The sequence below is a fragment of the Symphalangus syndactylus genome, chromosome 18 (assembly GCF_028878055.3).
Source record: "Symphalangus syndactylus isolate Jambi chromosome 18, NHGRI_mSymSyn1-v2.1_pri, whole genome shotgun sequence".
Classification (NCBI taxonomy): Eukaryota; Metazoa; Chordata; class Mammalia; order Primates; family Hylobatidae; genus Symphalangus; species Symphalangus syndactylus.
Window position 1 is genome coordinate 91,945,874 of NC_072440.2, and position 14,341 is coordinate 91,960,214.

Sequence of the window (14,341 nt, forward strand, 5' to 3'; positions counted from 1 at the left end):
AAAAAAAAAAAAAACACACACACTCTAGTAGTATAAGTGAAAAAGTTGAAAGCAAAGCCTTAATGCTTAACTTTCAGTATACTCATATTTGGAAGTGCATTTTGTGTATTTGAGTTTTGGGGAGCAGTCAAGAGAGAAAGTGAACGAGAGCGGAGGTCTGCAAACTGTGGCCTGCAGGCCAAATCTGACCCATCACCTGTTTTTGCATGGCCTGCTGTATGGGAATGGTTTCTACATTTTTTAATTGTTGGAAAAAATTTTAAAAGAATAATTTGTGATACATGAAAACCACATGAAACTCAGATTTTACAGCTTATCAAGTTTTATTGGGACATATCTGTGCTCATTCATTTTGGTATTGTCTATAGGTGCTTTCGTGCTACCAAGGCATAGTTGAGTAGCTGCAGCAGAGATCATATGGCCTGCAAAGCCTAAAATGTTGACTCCTACACTAGGGGTATGATTTATCCCAACAGTAAGAATGGATTCAAAGAGCTAAGAGACCTCTCAAAATTATCCAGAGGTTCTTTAACTTACGTGACCTCATCTATTTGGACCACTGATAAAAACCTGAAAGTAAGCAAAAAAGGTAAAGCTCTAGTGCTTACTTTGACTCTTGAGAAAAATTCATGTCTACTACTGATACTGTTTTTTTTTTCCTTTTTTTTTTTTTTTTTCCTGCTTTCGATACTGGTTTTAACAGTTTCTTGAGTTTGCCCTTTCCCCACATTGACTACCTTCTTGGTAACCATGGCTCTTAGATTAGAAGTACTTATTGTTGTCTCTGCATTATTTTTCTCTTGCGGGGACAGCTTTAAGGCTACTGGCCGAAGCTCAGTCACTGAAATCTGAGGTTGGTCTTGTATTAAGGTCTGACCTAGCACTTTATTTTAGCTATTACGGATAACAGTAACCAAGGGATTGAATATTTCTCCTTAAAATTAGTTTGCATTTTCTTAGACATTTACTTTGTGAGAGTCCATCTTTAAATTCCATTGGTAACTTTTACCTTTAGTAACTGAGCGCAGCACAGCTCCTGTTCCATACCGTGAGTGACCATGTGGCCACCAAGGAATCAAAAGTTTCTTATCCCCTACCCTTTCGTTCTTTCTATTCCCATTTCTCATCCCCTACCCTTTCATTCTTTCTATTCCCAAACAACGTGTTTCTTTTTTTTTTTTTTTTCCTCTCCCCAAGTTGTCTGAACCAAACCACGTTTCTGTGTGCCAGGGCTGTGTTAGCAAATCCCACTTCTGACACCAAATGTAAGGCTATAGGATAAAAATACAGTTTATCCTACTGTACCCTTACGACACAGAACACTTCTATGATCCCACATGTATTGCTTGATATGCTGTATCAAGCAATCAGTCCTGCAGCAAATTCTCCAGTGGACACCAGCTGGGCATCCTCTAACTCATTTCTGACCCTATCTCCCTGGAGAGAGCATCAGCTCCCACACACAGATTGAGGGCTTGGGCCTATAAGACTTCCCCCCTACTTCAGATGCCAGTCGCAAGTCATAGGTTGTCACCTAGACTTCTGACTGACCAGCTGTAAATCAGGTGTTCCTCTGACCTTCTTTGGTCAATTAATTTGCTAGAACAGTTCACAGAACTCAGGGAAACACATTACTTAAATTTACCCATTTATTATAAAAGATATTACAAAGAATACCGTTGAGAATAGCCAGATGGAAGAGATGCATTAGGATGACGTATGGGAGAATGGGGCAGGCCACTCTCCAGGAACCTCCAAGAGTTCAGCTATCTGTAAGCTCCCAAAACTCAGACCTTTTGGAATTTTGCAGAAGCCTCATCTCATTACATAGGCATTAAAATCCTTGGTGATCAACTAAGTTTTCAGTCCGTCTCTGGAAGCAGGAGGGGGAACTGAAAGTTCAAACTCTCTAATCAAAAGGATGGTTCCCCTGGCAACCAGCCCCCAGTCAGTCAGCTCATTAGCATGCAGAAGACACTCATCACTCCAGTGATTCCAGGGGTTTTAGGAGCTTTTTGCCAGGAAATGGACAAAGGCCAAAAATACATTTTACAATATTACATTTTCAGCCTTTATTCTAAGGTGATATTTTCCTCAGGTGTAAAAGTCTGGATTGGCACTTCTTTCAGTACTTTAAAATCTTGTCCTGTATGTTCTGGGCCCCGTTTTTTCTGGTCCAAGTTAGCAGTCATTCATATATCATTGTTCCTCTTTATGTAATATGTTGGGTTTTTTTTCCGGCGATCTTCAGGACTTTTTATCTTTGATTTTCAGTGTTTTTATAATGACTGTAGGTGTGGAATTTTTTTTATTGTTTATCTTTCCTCTGGTGTTCATGGGGCTTCTTGAATCTGTAAATTTGACTCTCACTAAATTTGGGGGAATTTCTGGCCATTGTTTTTTCAATATTTTTACCATCCTGCTCATTCCTGGAACTCCAGTTACATGTAAGTTATACTTTTTGGTATTGTTCCTGTGAAAATTATACACGGTAGGTCATTCTTGTAACACCCAACTAAATCACAATCTAGGGTCCAGAGGAAAAAGGCACTTGAGCACTTAACATCTGATCCAAAAATTAAATTTTCAACAAGCCCAGCTGTAGAAATGGCTCGCTGTAACCCTAAGACCTGTTTTACCTAGTAGCACCGGAAACAACTTGCCACTACTCTGAGACCAGCTTCATCTAGTCAGAGCTTGCCAGTTCTCAAAAGCTGCTCTAGTACCAATCTGTCAAAACAGTCTGTAACGTTTCTCTGATAACTTCCAGCCTTCTCTTTGTTCTTCACACATACCCAAGACCATCCAGTCTGTATATATATGCTCCAAATTACATTATTTTCCTTTCTTTTTCTTTTCTTCTTTTTTTTTTTTTTTTTGAGATGAGGGGGCTCTCGTTCTGTTACCCAGGCTGGAGTGCAGTGGTACGCTCATGGCTCATTGTAGCCTTCACTTCCTGGGCTCAAGCGATCCTCCCACCTCAGCCTCCCGAGTAGCTATGGCTATAGGCATGCCCTACCAAAACAGGCTAATTTTTGTATTTTTTTGTAGAGACATCGTTTTCACCATGTTGGTCATCCTGTGACCAAATAGGACCATATGGAGAACATTAGGTCTTATCTTTTTTTTTTTTTTTCCTTGGAGACAGGGTCTTGCTCTGTCACCCAGGCTAGAGTGCAGTGGCACAATCGTGGTTTACTGCTGTAGCCTTGACCTTCCAGGCTCAAGTGATATTCCCACCTCAGCCTCCCGAGTAGCTGGGACCACAGGCATGCACCAATGTGCCAAGGTGATTTTTAAATTTCTTGTAAAAATGGAGTGTCTCCGTGTTGCCCAGGCTGGTCTCTTAATTCCTGGGCTCAAGTAATCCACCCACCTTGACCTCCCAAAGTGCTGGGATTGTAGGCATGAGCCACTGCACCCAAATTAGATTCTTCCTAAATACAACATTTTCAATTTAGAGAGGCATCTCTGTTTTATTTGGCTTTGACATTTTATAGGTCACTGAAGCTCTGTTCATTTTTCTTCCACTATTTTCCTATTCTTCAAATTAGGAATCTTGTTGATATATTTTCAAGTTCACTGACCCTTTCTTTTGTTGTTTTACAGTCTGCTAAGCGCATCCAGTGTAATTTTTAAATATTTTTTTCAGTTTCAGCATTGGTTATTTTTATAGTTTTTTTTCCTCTTGAAATTTTGCATTTGTTCATTCCTTAGGAGCATATTTTTCTTTATATCTTTGAACACAGCTATGGTAGTCTGCTAATTCTAACCTGGGTCATCTTGGAGTGGTTCTTTATTAATTGACTTTTTCCTTTAGGTCACATTTTCCTTTTTTCTCACCTGTCTAGTAATTAAAGATTATATTCCAGACTTCATGATTGATGTATTGAAGATGCTGTAGATTCTGTTGCCTCTTTGGAGAATATGGAGGTTGTGTGTTTGTGGTTTTTTTTGTTTGTTTGTTTGTTTTGAGGTGGAGTCTCACTGCGATGCCCAGGCTGGAGTGCAGTGGCACGATTTTGGTTCATTGTAACCTCTGCCTCCCAGGTTCAAGCAATTCTTCTGCCACCCAAGTAGCTGGGACTACAGACGCATGCCACCGCACCCAGCTAATTTTTTTGTATTTTTGGTAGAGACGGGGTTTCACCATGTTGGCCAGGCTGGTCTCAAACTCCTGACCTCAAGTGATCGCCCACCTCAGTCTCCCAAAGCGCTGAGATTATAGTCATGAGCCACCACACCTAGCCAAATGTTGGGTTTTGTTGGGACTCAACCTCCAAATTTCTGTGACTTTTGTGGTGGTCAGTGGCAGAAACTTCTGCTCAATTCTTTTAGCCTTAATTGAGCTCCTTGGAGTCTGTCTCACATATGTGCAGTTCAGGCGTCATCTAAAAATCCCAGTGTAATTTATACACGGGACATGGCATGTCCTCTCTGGGATTCCCTCTTACTTTCCAGCAGCTCTGGTTGCTATAGACTCTGTCCTTTGGTTTCTTCAGGCCATTAAGGCTGAGTTCTTAAAGGAATTTAAGGACCCTACTTCCACATCTAGGCCTTCCCTCGGGCAGAAATGCCATTTAAAAAAAAACAAAAAACAAACAAAAAACCTTACTCTGTGCTACTCCTTTAAGTATAGACTATTCTCCCGTTTCTGGGCTTTGTTTTTCATTGCCTTCACATAGTTGTTGGCACACAGAATAATTCAAGAACCCTTGACCTAATGTTTTTCTACAGGTTTTAAGGTAGATTGCGATCATAAACTGTGGGAAAACCAGTCTTCATACAGAAATCAGTGCTTCCCTTTCTCAGATCATGCTGATATTAGTCATAGCAGCAATATAATATAAAAATAGTTGAAGAAGTCTGTTTAAACATTTCTTTGTACTAATTTTTGTTTTTGTTATTCAACAGGTTTGATCCGTGGATGAAATGAATCATGATTTTCAAGCTCTTGCATTAGAATCTCGGGGAATGGGAGAGGTAAATGTTTACAAATACTAAGAACTTACACCTCACTTTATTTTGAGCCATTGGAACTTGTTTTTTTTTTTTAATATCACCCTTCCTGGAAATAGTGGTCATATCTTCCAAACTATATGGAGGGGTTTAAATTTCAGATTGTACAATTCTGCAATTCTGTTGTGATTTTTGGCTTTAAAAAAAAAAAAAGCTTTTAGCAGTAATTTTTAGTGTGATTATTTGTGTCTAGGTGATATGATTGACTTGGTGAGTAATTTCTTGTATTTTGGTAATGAACTATAATTAGCTTTGCTCGAAAAAAACTCTTTAGCTTTGTTCTGCTGTTTTATATATGTATGCCGTGTTTGCTTTAGCCATACTTATTTTACTATTCTCCCTTAGAAAAATCTCTTGTTCACCCAAAACTGTTTACTTAACAAACTTCTAATCTTCTACAAGACTCGACTGGGATGTATCTATTGTCTAGTTGCTATCTGCCATAGAATTAAGCCCTTCATCTGGCTTCTAGTTCTTTATACAGGCTTTTATTATATTGCCGGTTACAGTTTGTTTTACACTTGTCTCCCCTGTAAATTATTAGCTGTGAATGCCTAGCATAGTAGACACTTTGCATTTCTTAATGGATTTTATCATTCTTGTTAATCTATGATTTTCTTTGGAGCACCAAAGTTAATGTCATCATTACATATTTTAAGGCATCAAATACTTAGTTTTTCATATAGCTGATGAATACTTAGAGAACTTTGATTATGGAAACTCTTGTGGTGACATCTATATTTTGTCATGTTCTGTATTACTAACATAGACTTTGATAATAGAAGATAACAGTGAACAGACTTAAGATGTGTAATTAACTGCTTGCTCCTGGAGATTATTTTACCTTGGTAGAATAGAGACCTTCATGAGACTCACTCCATCCAATGCTGTGCTCTTCAGATGCAGAAAAGAGTCCAAGTCTCTCCTTTGGGCCACAAGAGGGCACCCTGCAGCTAGCTAACCCTCCCCTTCTTCAGAACAGCGTTTTCCAAAGAGTATGTCATTTTCAGAGGACTGATTTAAGGGTGAGTTAAGGTGCTTAAGCTTAAGTATTGCCAAAATAAATTTGTTAGACCAGTGCATAAGGTAAAATTCTCAGCCCTAAGAAAAATTGAAGAAATTGAATGTTTTTTGTTAAACAAAATCTGTAGCTTCACTGCAGTGCAATATCTGGTTAGGCATTATTTATACTATTGGCAAATAAGAGGCAGATGAAAAGGGCTTTTGTTCTTTCCTGGCCGCTAGTTTTCTTTGGTCTTTAAAAAGCAGAATAACATATATTAAAAGCAAGGTTGAGCAGTGCTTCAACCTTCTTGTCTGTGACAAACTTGAACTTGCTGATAATTCTTTAAGAACAAGAGAGTCAGGCCGGGCGCGGTGGCTCACGCCTGTAATCCCAGCACTTTGGGAGGCCGAGGTGGGCGGATCACAAGGTCAGGAGATCGAGACCATCCTGGTTAACACGGTGAAACCCCGTCTCTACTAAAAATACAAAAAATTAGCCGGGCGTGGCAGCAGGTGCCTGTAGTCCCAGCTACTCGGGAGGCTGAGGCAGGAGAATGGCGTGAACCTGGGAGGTGGAGCTTGCAGTGAGCCGAGATCGCGCCACTGCACTCTGGCCTGGGGGACAAAGCGAGACTCCGTCTCAAAAAAAAAAAAAGAACAAGAGAGTCATACCCCTACATTGATTTTAGTCTCCCTGTATCTCTTCTTAGATGTAAATTGTATATATGTTTTCAAACTGGTGTTTTTTCACTCTTTCTAAATAATATTTAATAATTCTAAAATTATCTTTGCAGATCAAAAAAATGTCATGATCTGAAACAGTAGTTGAAAGGGTTTAGTTATTTGGGGGAAAGAGTAGCTGGGTTGAATGGTATGTTACAAGAAAAAAGCTTAAATCCAGACTTTCTTATTGGACATGTCAGATATGCAGAGTAAAAGCGACCACGGTTTCCTGCTACCTGGTGGATAGCAGCATGTCAGTGTATCTGTAACCTTCATCCAGTAAAAATATATTTTAAAATAAGATGCTCTCATTAGTTTTATTTCTTAACAGTTTAAGCACTAACACTGTCACCTCAAAGAGATAGCTAAGAAAAACCTACTGAGATTTCTGTCTCTGGGTTCTCTCTCCCACAAGCCTTTCTATCTTTCCTCATCTCACAGGCAGCAAGGAACCTTCTGGGATTTCCTTCTTTGCCTGTCTCTCTCTCACCAGTCTTCTCCTCCTTTCCTGACAGGTGAGGTTTTTTTGTTTTTGTTATATCCCAGAATTCATTCATTGGAATAAATTAAAAGTTTCTGGCTCTTAAGTTTTCTAAAAATGCTTTTTAAAAAAAAATGCAAAACTCTTTTTAAAATAGATTACCCTCGTCTTGACTTTCTTTAAAAATAGTTTTTGCTTACTGTTGTCTTAAGTGTTGTAAATCTCTAATGTACAAAGTGTTGCATCTACATGTAGGACTAATTTCAGATTTACGGTGTTTTGTAGATCATAATGTCTTTACTGAGCCATCATCAGAAGGCATCCAGAAATAGGAGATTTGTATTCACATATTCATAAACTTACCCTCTCTGTTTTTACACTGATAGCATGTTTCTGTCGAAAGACCTGCTGATTTGCATTATGTCATGTGGCTTAAAAAGAGCAAAACTAATCTATAGGAGATTGAACTCTGCTTTATTAGTATAAAGTCAGACACACTGCATAGGCTCATACCTATTAGCTTCTCTAGGTTGTTGGAGCACATATAGCTGGGTTTCTGCTTATTTTTTAAATAACAGGAAAGAGGGCCCTGTCTGAAATTCTTCAAAAAAATCCAGAATCTAACTTTAAATCACCGAATTAATGTCTTTTATTTTGAGAATATCTTTATAGCTTAGTATAATAAGCAGTGCTCTCTCCTGTCCTTCCAACACGATAATATATAAAGAAAGCATTAAAGAAAGCCTATGTGCTAAGATTCTATGTAGTGCGGTGAAGTGGAAGACTTACTAGGTAGGGGAGTAAGGAGACTTGTGTTTTCTCGTAGATCTCTCACTAGTGTTATGACCTTGAGTAAGACTGACTTTGAAAATAGTAATAAGAATAACCTTTTGTATGAATCACATACATCTCTGAAATGCTCTTGCTTTTATATAAGCTCTTAGGGATAACTGGAATGGAAACCAGCCATTTCAAATAGTGTTTAAATAGCTGATCATAGTTTGTCTACATAATCTCTATCTTAATTCTATCCTAAACTTCACCCACTGTAATAGGAAGAATATCATGATAACATTTTAAGCATTTTTATTTTTTCCTTATTCCCAGTGATGATCTGATGATACTGGATTTTTTTTTGTTTTGTTTTGCTAGTCCATATCTCTAGAATAATACTTGAAATTTTCAGAAATCAAGATGAATTAAACTATGATTGAAAAGAACTATCTTTTATGATAGTTAAATGTGAAGAGAAGGGTCTTCGAATTAAGTAGATATGGGTTCAGATCCCATTGTTAACATTTACCAGCTTATATGTAACCTTGATCAGTTTTCCTCATGCAGAATGTGACTATAGTAGTAAACTGTTCTTCCTAAGTAGTGGGTTTTCATCATCCCCCTAGGATAGTCAAACTGACTCAAGAGAAGTCAAACAGCTATAGACAAAATCGTTAAAGTGAATAATATAGTATTTGAAATAATCAGTTGAATGTTGTGGGTCAGTAAGTTATGTTTGATAACAGTAAAGGATTCATACTGTTGGTAGTGAAGATACATAATATTTATATGTCTGCTGTGTACTAGATGCCATTCTTTTTTTTTTTGTTTTTTTTTTTTTTGTTTTTTTTTTTTTTTTGAGATGGAGTCTCGCTCTGTCGCCTAGGCTGGAGTGCAGTGGCGTGATCTCGGCTCACTGCAGCCTCCACCTCCCAGGTTCAAGTGATTCTCCTGCCTCAGCCTCCCGAGTAGCTGGGACTACAGGCGCGTGCCACTACGCCTGGCTAATTTTTTGTATTTTTAGTAGAGACGGGGTTTCACAGTGTTAGCCAGGATGATCTCAATTTCCTGACCTCGTGATCCGCCCTTTTCGGCCTCCTGAAGTGCTAGGATTACAGACGTGAGCCACCGCACCTGGCCCTAGATGTCATTCCGTGCAGTTTATAGATGAGGAAACTGAGGCGCAGAAAAGATTAATTAAAACTAGTCCAAGGCCACATAATAGTACTTGAAGAGCAGTTTGAACCCAGGGAAGTCGAGTGTTTACTACTTCCTGTTGGAAGTGATGACATTTAGTAATGTTTGCTGTTGATATCAAGGATTTGAGAAAATGAAAGTGTTAATATGTTTCATTAACAGAAAAGATTAAAGTCTGGAAAAGCACCATTTTTGTGTTCTGTGGAGTTACTTTGTGTTTTGTTCTCTGTGTTTCATTTGTTGTTGTTGTTGTTTGTTTGTTTTGTTTGTTTTTTGTTTTGGAGATAGGATCTTGCTCTGTGGCCCAAGCTGGAGTGCAGTGGCATTGTCTCAACTTACTGCAACCTCTGACCCCTGGCCTAAAGTGATCCTCCCACATCAGCCTCCCCAGTGTCTGGGACTACAGGTGCACACCACCACGCCTGGCTAATTTTTATATTTTTTGTAGAGACAGGGTTTCGCCACGTTGCCCAGGCTGGTCTTGAACTCCTGAGCTCAAGCGGTCTGCCTGCCTCAGCTAATTATAGCTCACTTCAGCCTCAACCTCCCAGGCTCATTCTATCCTCCCATCTCAGCCTCCTAAATAGCTGGGACTAGAGGTGCATGCCACCACACCCGGCTAATTTATTTTATATTTATTTATTTATAATTATTTTATTTTTTAAAAGAGACAGGGTCTGACAATGTTGGCCAGGCTGGTCTCTAGCTCCTGGGCTCAAACTATCTTCTCACCTCCCACAGTGCTGGGATTACAGACATGAGTCTCTGCTCCCTGTTACAATTTAGTTTTGAGGATCCGTTCTTACCTCTTTTGAACTTCCATTATAAGTAGAGTGACTTTACATTCTGATTTGCCCAGGACAGCTCAGATCTATATCTTCTCATGGCATAATTATTAATAGCATCTCTTTTCGCAGAAGTATCCCATTTGGGATGATAAATTATATAAATAATTTAAAACATAATTTACATTTTAAATCCTTTTAAGTCTTGGGATTATGTTTATTTGGTTGGTTTAGGGGTTTTCCATAACAATTTAAAAAGTCTGAAGTACAGGTATACTCATATAAATGCCTGAATGGGAGTTTATTTTATTTTATTTTTTTGATGCAGTATGCCTGGGTGCTGATTGATTTCTTTGGAAATGGAGAAAGCAAGCCATACGTACTTTTGAAGGAAAAGACACTGTGTATTCAGTCAAACATTGGAGTTAGGATAGAAGAGCAGATTGATAAGAAACACTGAGTTGCCTGACCTTCTTTTAGAGTTTGTGAAGTAGGGAACTAATATGAAGTGGTATTGGATAACCTATTTTATAGATCTTAATGGTTTCTTAATTTTGTTTTCTGTAATGTTGTATGGTTGCTATTTCTACTACAGTAAAAGACTCTCCAGGGGCAAATCTCCTATTTTTATTGCTGTTCTAATCAATGCATTGTTTAACCTTTTTTTTCCCTCTTTAACCGTGTTCTATCCTGAATTGTTGCCTTCCCCTACATTTAGTTCACTTTAACCTATTCTTAGTCACCAGCTAGTAGATCCCCTAAAAGTATTTGAATCAGTGTCTAAACTGTCAGAGCAGTTTTTAGAATATCAGTGAAGGCCTTTGGTAGAGTGTTAATTTCAACTATTAAATTTTTCTGTGCGTAAAAACTTCTAAATGTTTGAAAATGAAGATACTCATAGTATAGTGCTTGGCCATAGTAGACACACTTGGTAAGTGGTTTACAGACTCCCCCCGCTTCCCTGCGCAGATATACAATTTGCGGGGGTTTTTTTCCTTTTTTTTTTTCTTTTTTCTTTTTCTTGAGACAGAGTCTCGCTCTGTCGCCAGGCTGGAGTGCAGTGGCACGATGTCGTCTCATTGCACCCTGGGCCTCCCAGATTCAAGCAATTCTCTTGCCCAGCCTCCTGAGTAGCTGGGACTAGGTGCGTGCTGCAATTTGCATTTTAAAGCATTTTAAAGGCACTCCCAGAACTTTAATCCCAAAAGACTTCAGAATAGTCTCAAAGTGGTGCTATTACTTTTACTACCTCATAAGAATAGTCTGTTTTAGCCACTTCTTTGTCTGTGATAAATGCTCTATTAGTTGTTACAACTTTATTTTAGATTACTTATTTGTTATTATTTTGATACTGAGACATTTTTCTTCGTGAAGTATGGGATAAAAGCATTGCTTTATTCTTTAAGGAATTATTTTCATCTGCTTGGAATGGCTTATACAGTATTTTTAAAGGATTAACTTGGGTTTTAACTATGAATGTTCTATTATTTAAATATATCAAGTATGCTTTAGTATTCATATTACTAGATTTATGTTTCGTTGAATATTTACATGAATCTTTTATGGTGAGATTTTTAAAATAGAGGGAATAGAAGTTATAGTTTACTTACTGGGATCTTTATTAGAGCAGATTATTGTTTAAAATGTCTGCTCTTTATAAATACCAGTCATTTACAGCCCAGGGCCATCCTAGCATTTAAAAACTTTTTTTAAAAAATGGAGTTCTTTTTTTTTTTTTAAACATTTAAACATTTTAATTGACATTTTTTAATTAAAACATTTAGTTTAGCAAAAGATCTGTAATTCAGGAACATGCCCAAATTGAATTTTTTCTCTTCCCTTTAAAGCTGTTTCTACTGGTTTGTTGTTGTTTTCCTATTTTGGTCAATAGCACTACCATTTACCTTTTTACCTGTTTAAGTTGTTAAACAGGTTGTTCTGTTTACTTATCTTCCCCACCATTTGTATTCAGATCCTTTTGACTCCAAGGTGTCTCTCAGATCCATTTTATTTTCTCGGCTTTCTCTGCCAGTACCCTCTTGTTTGTTTGTTTGTTTGTTTGTTTTTTGTTTTTTGAGACGGAGTCTCTGTCACCCAGGCTGGAGTGCAGTGGTGCAACCTCCACCTCCTGGGTTCAAGCACTTCTCTGCCTCAGCCTTCCGGGTAGCTGGGATTACAGGCGCGGGCAACCACGCCTGGCTAATTTTTGTATTTTTAGTAGAGACAAGGTTTCACTATCTTGGCCAGGCTGGTCTTGAACTCCTGACCTCGTGATCCACCTGTCTAGGCCTCCCAAAGTGCTGGGATTACAGGTATGAGCCACCTCTCCTGGCCCAGTACCCTCTTTTAGTTCTTGCTCTCTTGGCCCTCTTATTGTAAATTGCCAAAATTGATCTGCTTGTTCTTTCTATTTGTTATTCTTACAACTTGAGTTTTTTGTAATACATAGTGTCACCCTTGCTAACTCTTCTCTATTCCCTGTTGCTTCAGTAGAACATCTAACTTCCTTAGCATGTCTTTAAGGGTCTTCATAATCTGATCTGCCAGCATCTGTTAGATTTGCTAGCATGAACTTTTGACCTTCCCACATGTTTCATCTCACACCCTATTCTACACACAGTGCATTTTCTCAAGTTTTGCCTTTATTAATGGTTTACTACGTCATACACACAAACACATCTTATCTCAGACCCATTTCAGGTATTACTGTGTTATATTTATTTTAGTTTATATGTTTGTGAGCTCTCTAAAGGTGAGCGGACCATGCCCTTAAGAGATAAACATATATGTAATTGAGTGTGATAAGTTTAATAGAAGTATACACAGGTTTTATTGTTAGCACTGAAAAGACTGGACACCTAGTTGAGAGTGATGGTGTCTTATGAATGCTTTTTTAAAATGCTAAGTTCACTTCTCAGAAAACCAGTCTGTTCTTTTCAAGCAAACATATCCAAGTTGGCCACCTCCTAAGCAACAGGGACAGTAGGGAGATATGAATGAATATTAAGGAATAAGAATTGCCCAAAATGTTCATTTTGAGTAATCAATGAATGATTGTATCAACACAATTTTTATGTGCTATGCATGTCACAGTATAGGATAGAGCACAGGGCCTTGAGATTCTTTCTTTTCTATGCATGTTTTCTATCATCCATAGCTTTTTGTTATGGGTTTGACAGATAGTACTGAGCAGCTAGTAAGAGGTGTGAAGTTCACTTGCATTGAATAACTGAGTTAAGAATGAAAAAGTATTTTCTATTCTAGAAGATGATAGGAGGTGGTCTAGGGAGAGGACTTGGAAGTGAAGGGAAAAGTTCAATAATTCCTATGGATATGCTTATTAAATCTGTTATTGAGTAAAGAATTTAATAAGCCTTTTGAATAAATTTACATTATAATAAAAATGTATGAAAAGTGAAGAAAAGTCAGAAGTAGATTTTGATTTTTGTTCAAGGTCTAGAATTATTAGCGCCAGCACACAAAAATAAGTGGGGAGTTAATTTACTGTTAACAAAACAACTTAGAAAATACGTCACTCTGAATTTTCATTAGCATTGAAAACTAATGTATACATAGCAGTGATATGTTTGAGACTTCTTATGTATTAATTCTTTGTAATTAGAATAAAATTTAACTGTAATTTTTCCTCCAAATAGCTTTTGCCTACCAAAAAGTTTTGGGAACCTGATGATTCAACAAAAGATGGACAAAAAGGCATATTTCTTGGGGATGATGAATGGAGAGAGACTGCATGGGGAACTTCTCGTAAGTTACTGGTATATGTGTGAGAATTGTGAATATATTTAGCATTTTATAAGTCATAATGCACCTTTTTTTTTCGAGTGAGTCTCCAGATTTTTGCATTTTTTTGTAGAGTTTCGCTGTGTTGCCCAGGCTGGTCTCAAATAACTGGGCTCGTGCAATCCTCCTGCCTTGGCCTCCCAAAGTGCTGGGATGGTAGGCGTGAGCCACCACACCGAACCCTATGCACATTTTCTTAATGGCAGCTAAGAAATGTAATTTTAGAAGTATTTGTCACTATAAGATTTTATTAAAGGTTTTTTTTTAATTGATTGTAAAATTCTGTGGCTATTATTAAAAAATAAGATGCTGGTGAGGTTGTGAAAAAGGACCACTTACACACTACTAGTGGGAATGTAAATTAGTTCAGCCATTGTGGAAAGCATTGTGTCAATTCCTCAGAGAAGTAAAAACAGAATTATCATTCAATCCAGCAATCTCATTATTGGGTATATACCCCAAGGGGTATAAATTGTGCTACCATAAGACACACGTGTATGTTCACAGCAGCACTATTCCATAATAGCAAAACCATGGAAAAACCTAAATGCCCATC

The 14,341-nt window shown here is 37.9% G+C and overlaps 1 protein-coding gene across 31 annotated transcripts in view; it reads left to right on the forward strand.

Annotated features, from left to right (window-relative positions):
- PUM2 (pumilio RNA binding family member 2) overlaps positions 1 to 14,341 on the forward strand; it is a 104,891-nt gene that overhangs the window by 19,564 nt on the left and 70,986 nt on the right. For 24 of the 31 annotated variants that reach the window (XM_063622778.1, XM_055254286.2, XM_063622773.1 and 21 more), the window contains exons 2-3: positions 4,915 to 4,983; positions 13,641 to 13,749. In XM_063622778.1, the coding sequence (XP_063478848.1) occupies positions 4,933 to 4,983; positions 13,641 to 13,749 (160 nt within the window). In that variant the 5' untranslated portion in view covers positions 4,915 to 4,932. Of the gene's footprint in view, positions 1 to 368; positions 590 to 4,914; positions 4,984 to 6,534; positions 6,538 to 13,640; positions 13,750 to 14,341 lie in introns of those variants that run through there. The other 7 variants (XM_063622772.1, XM_063622779.1, XM_063622785.1 and 4 more) reach the window with 3 other exon arrangements.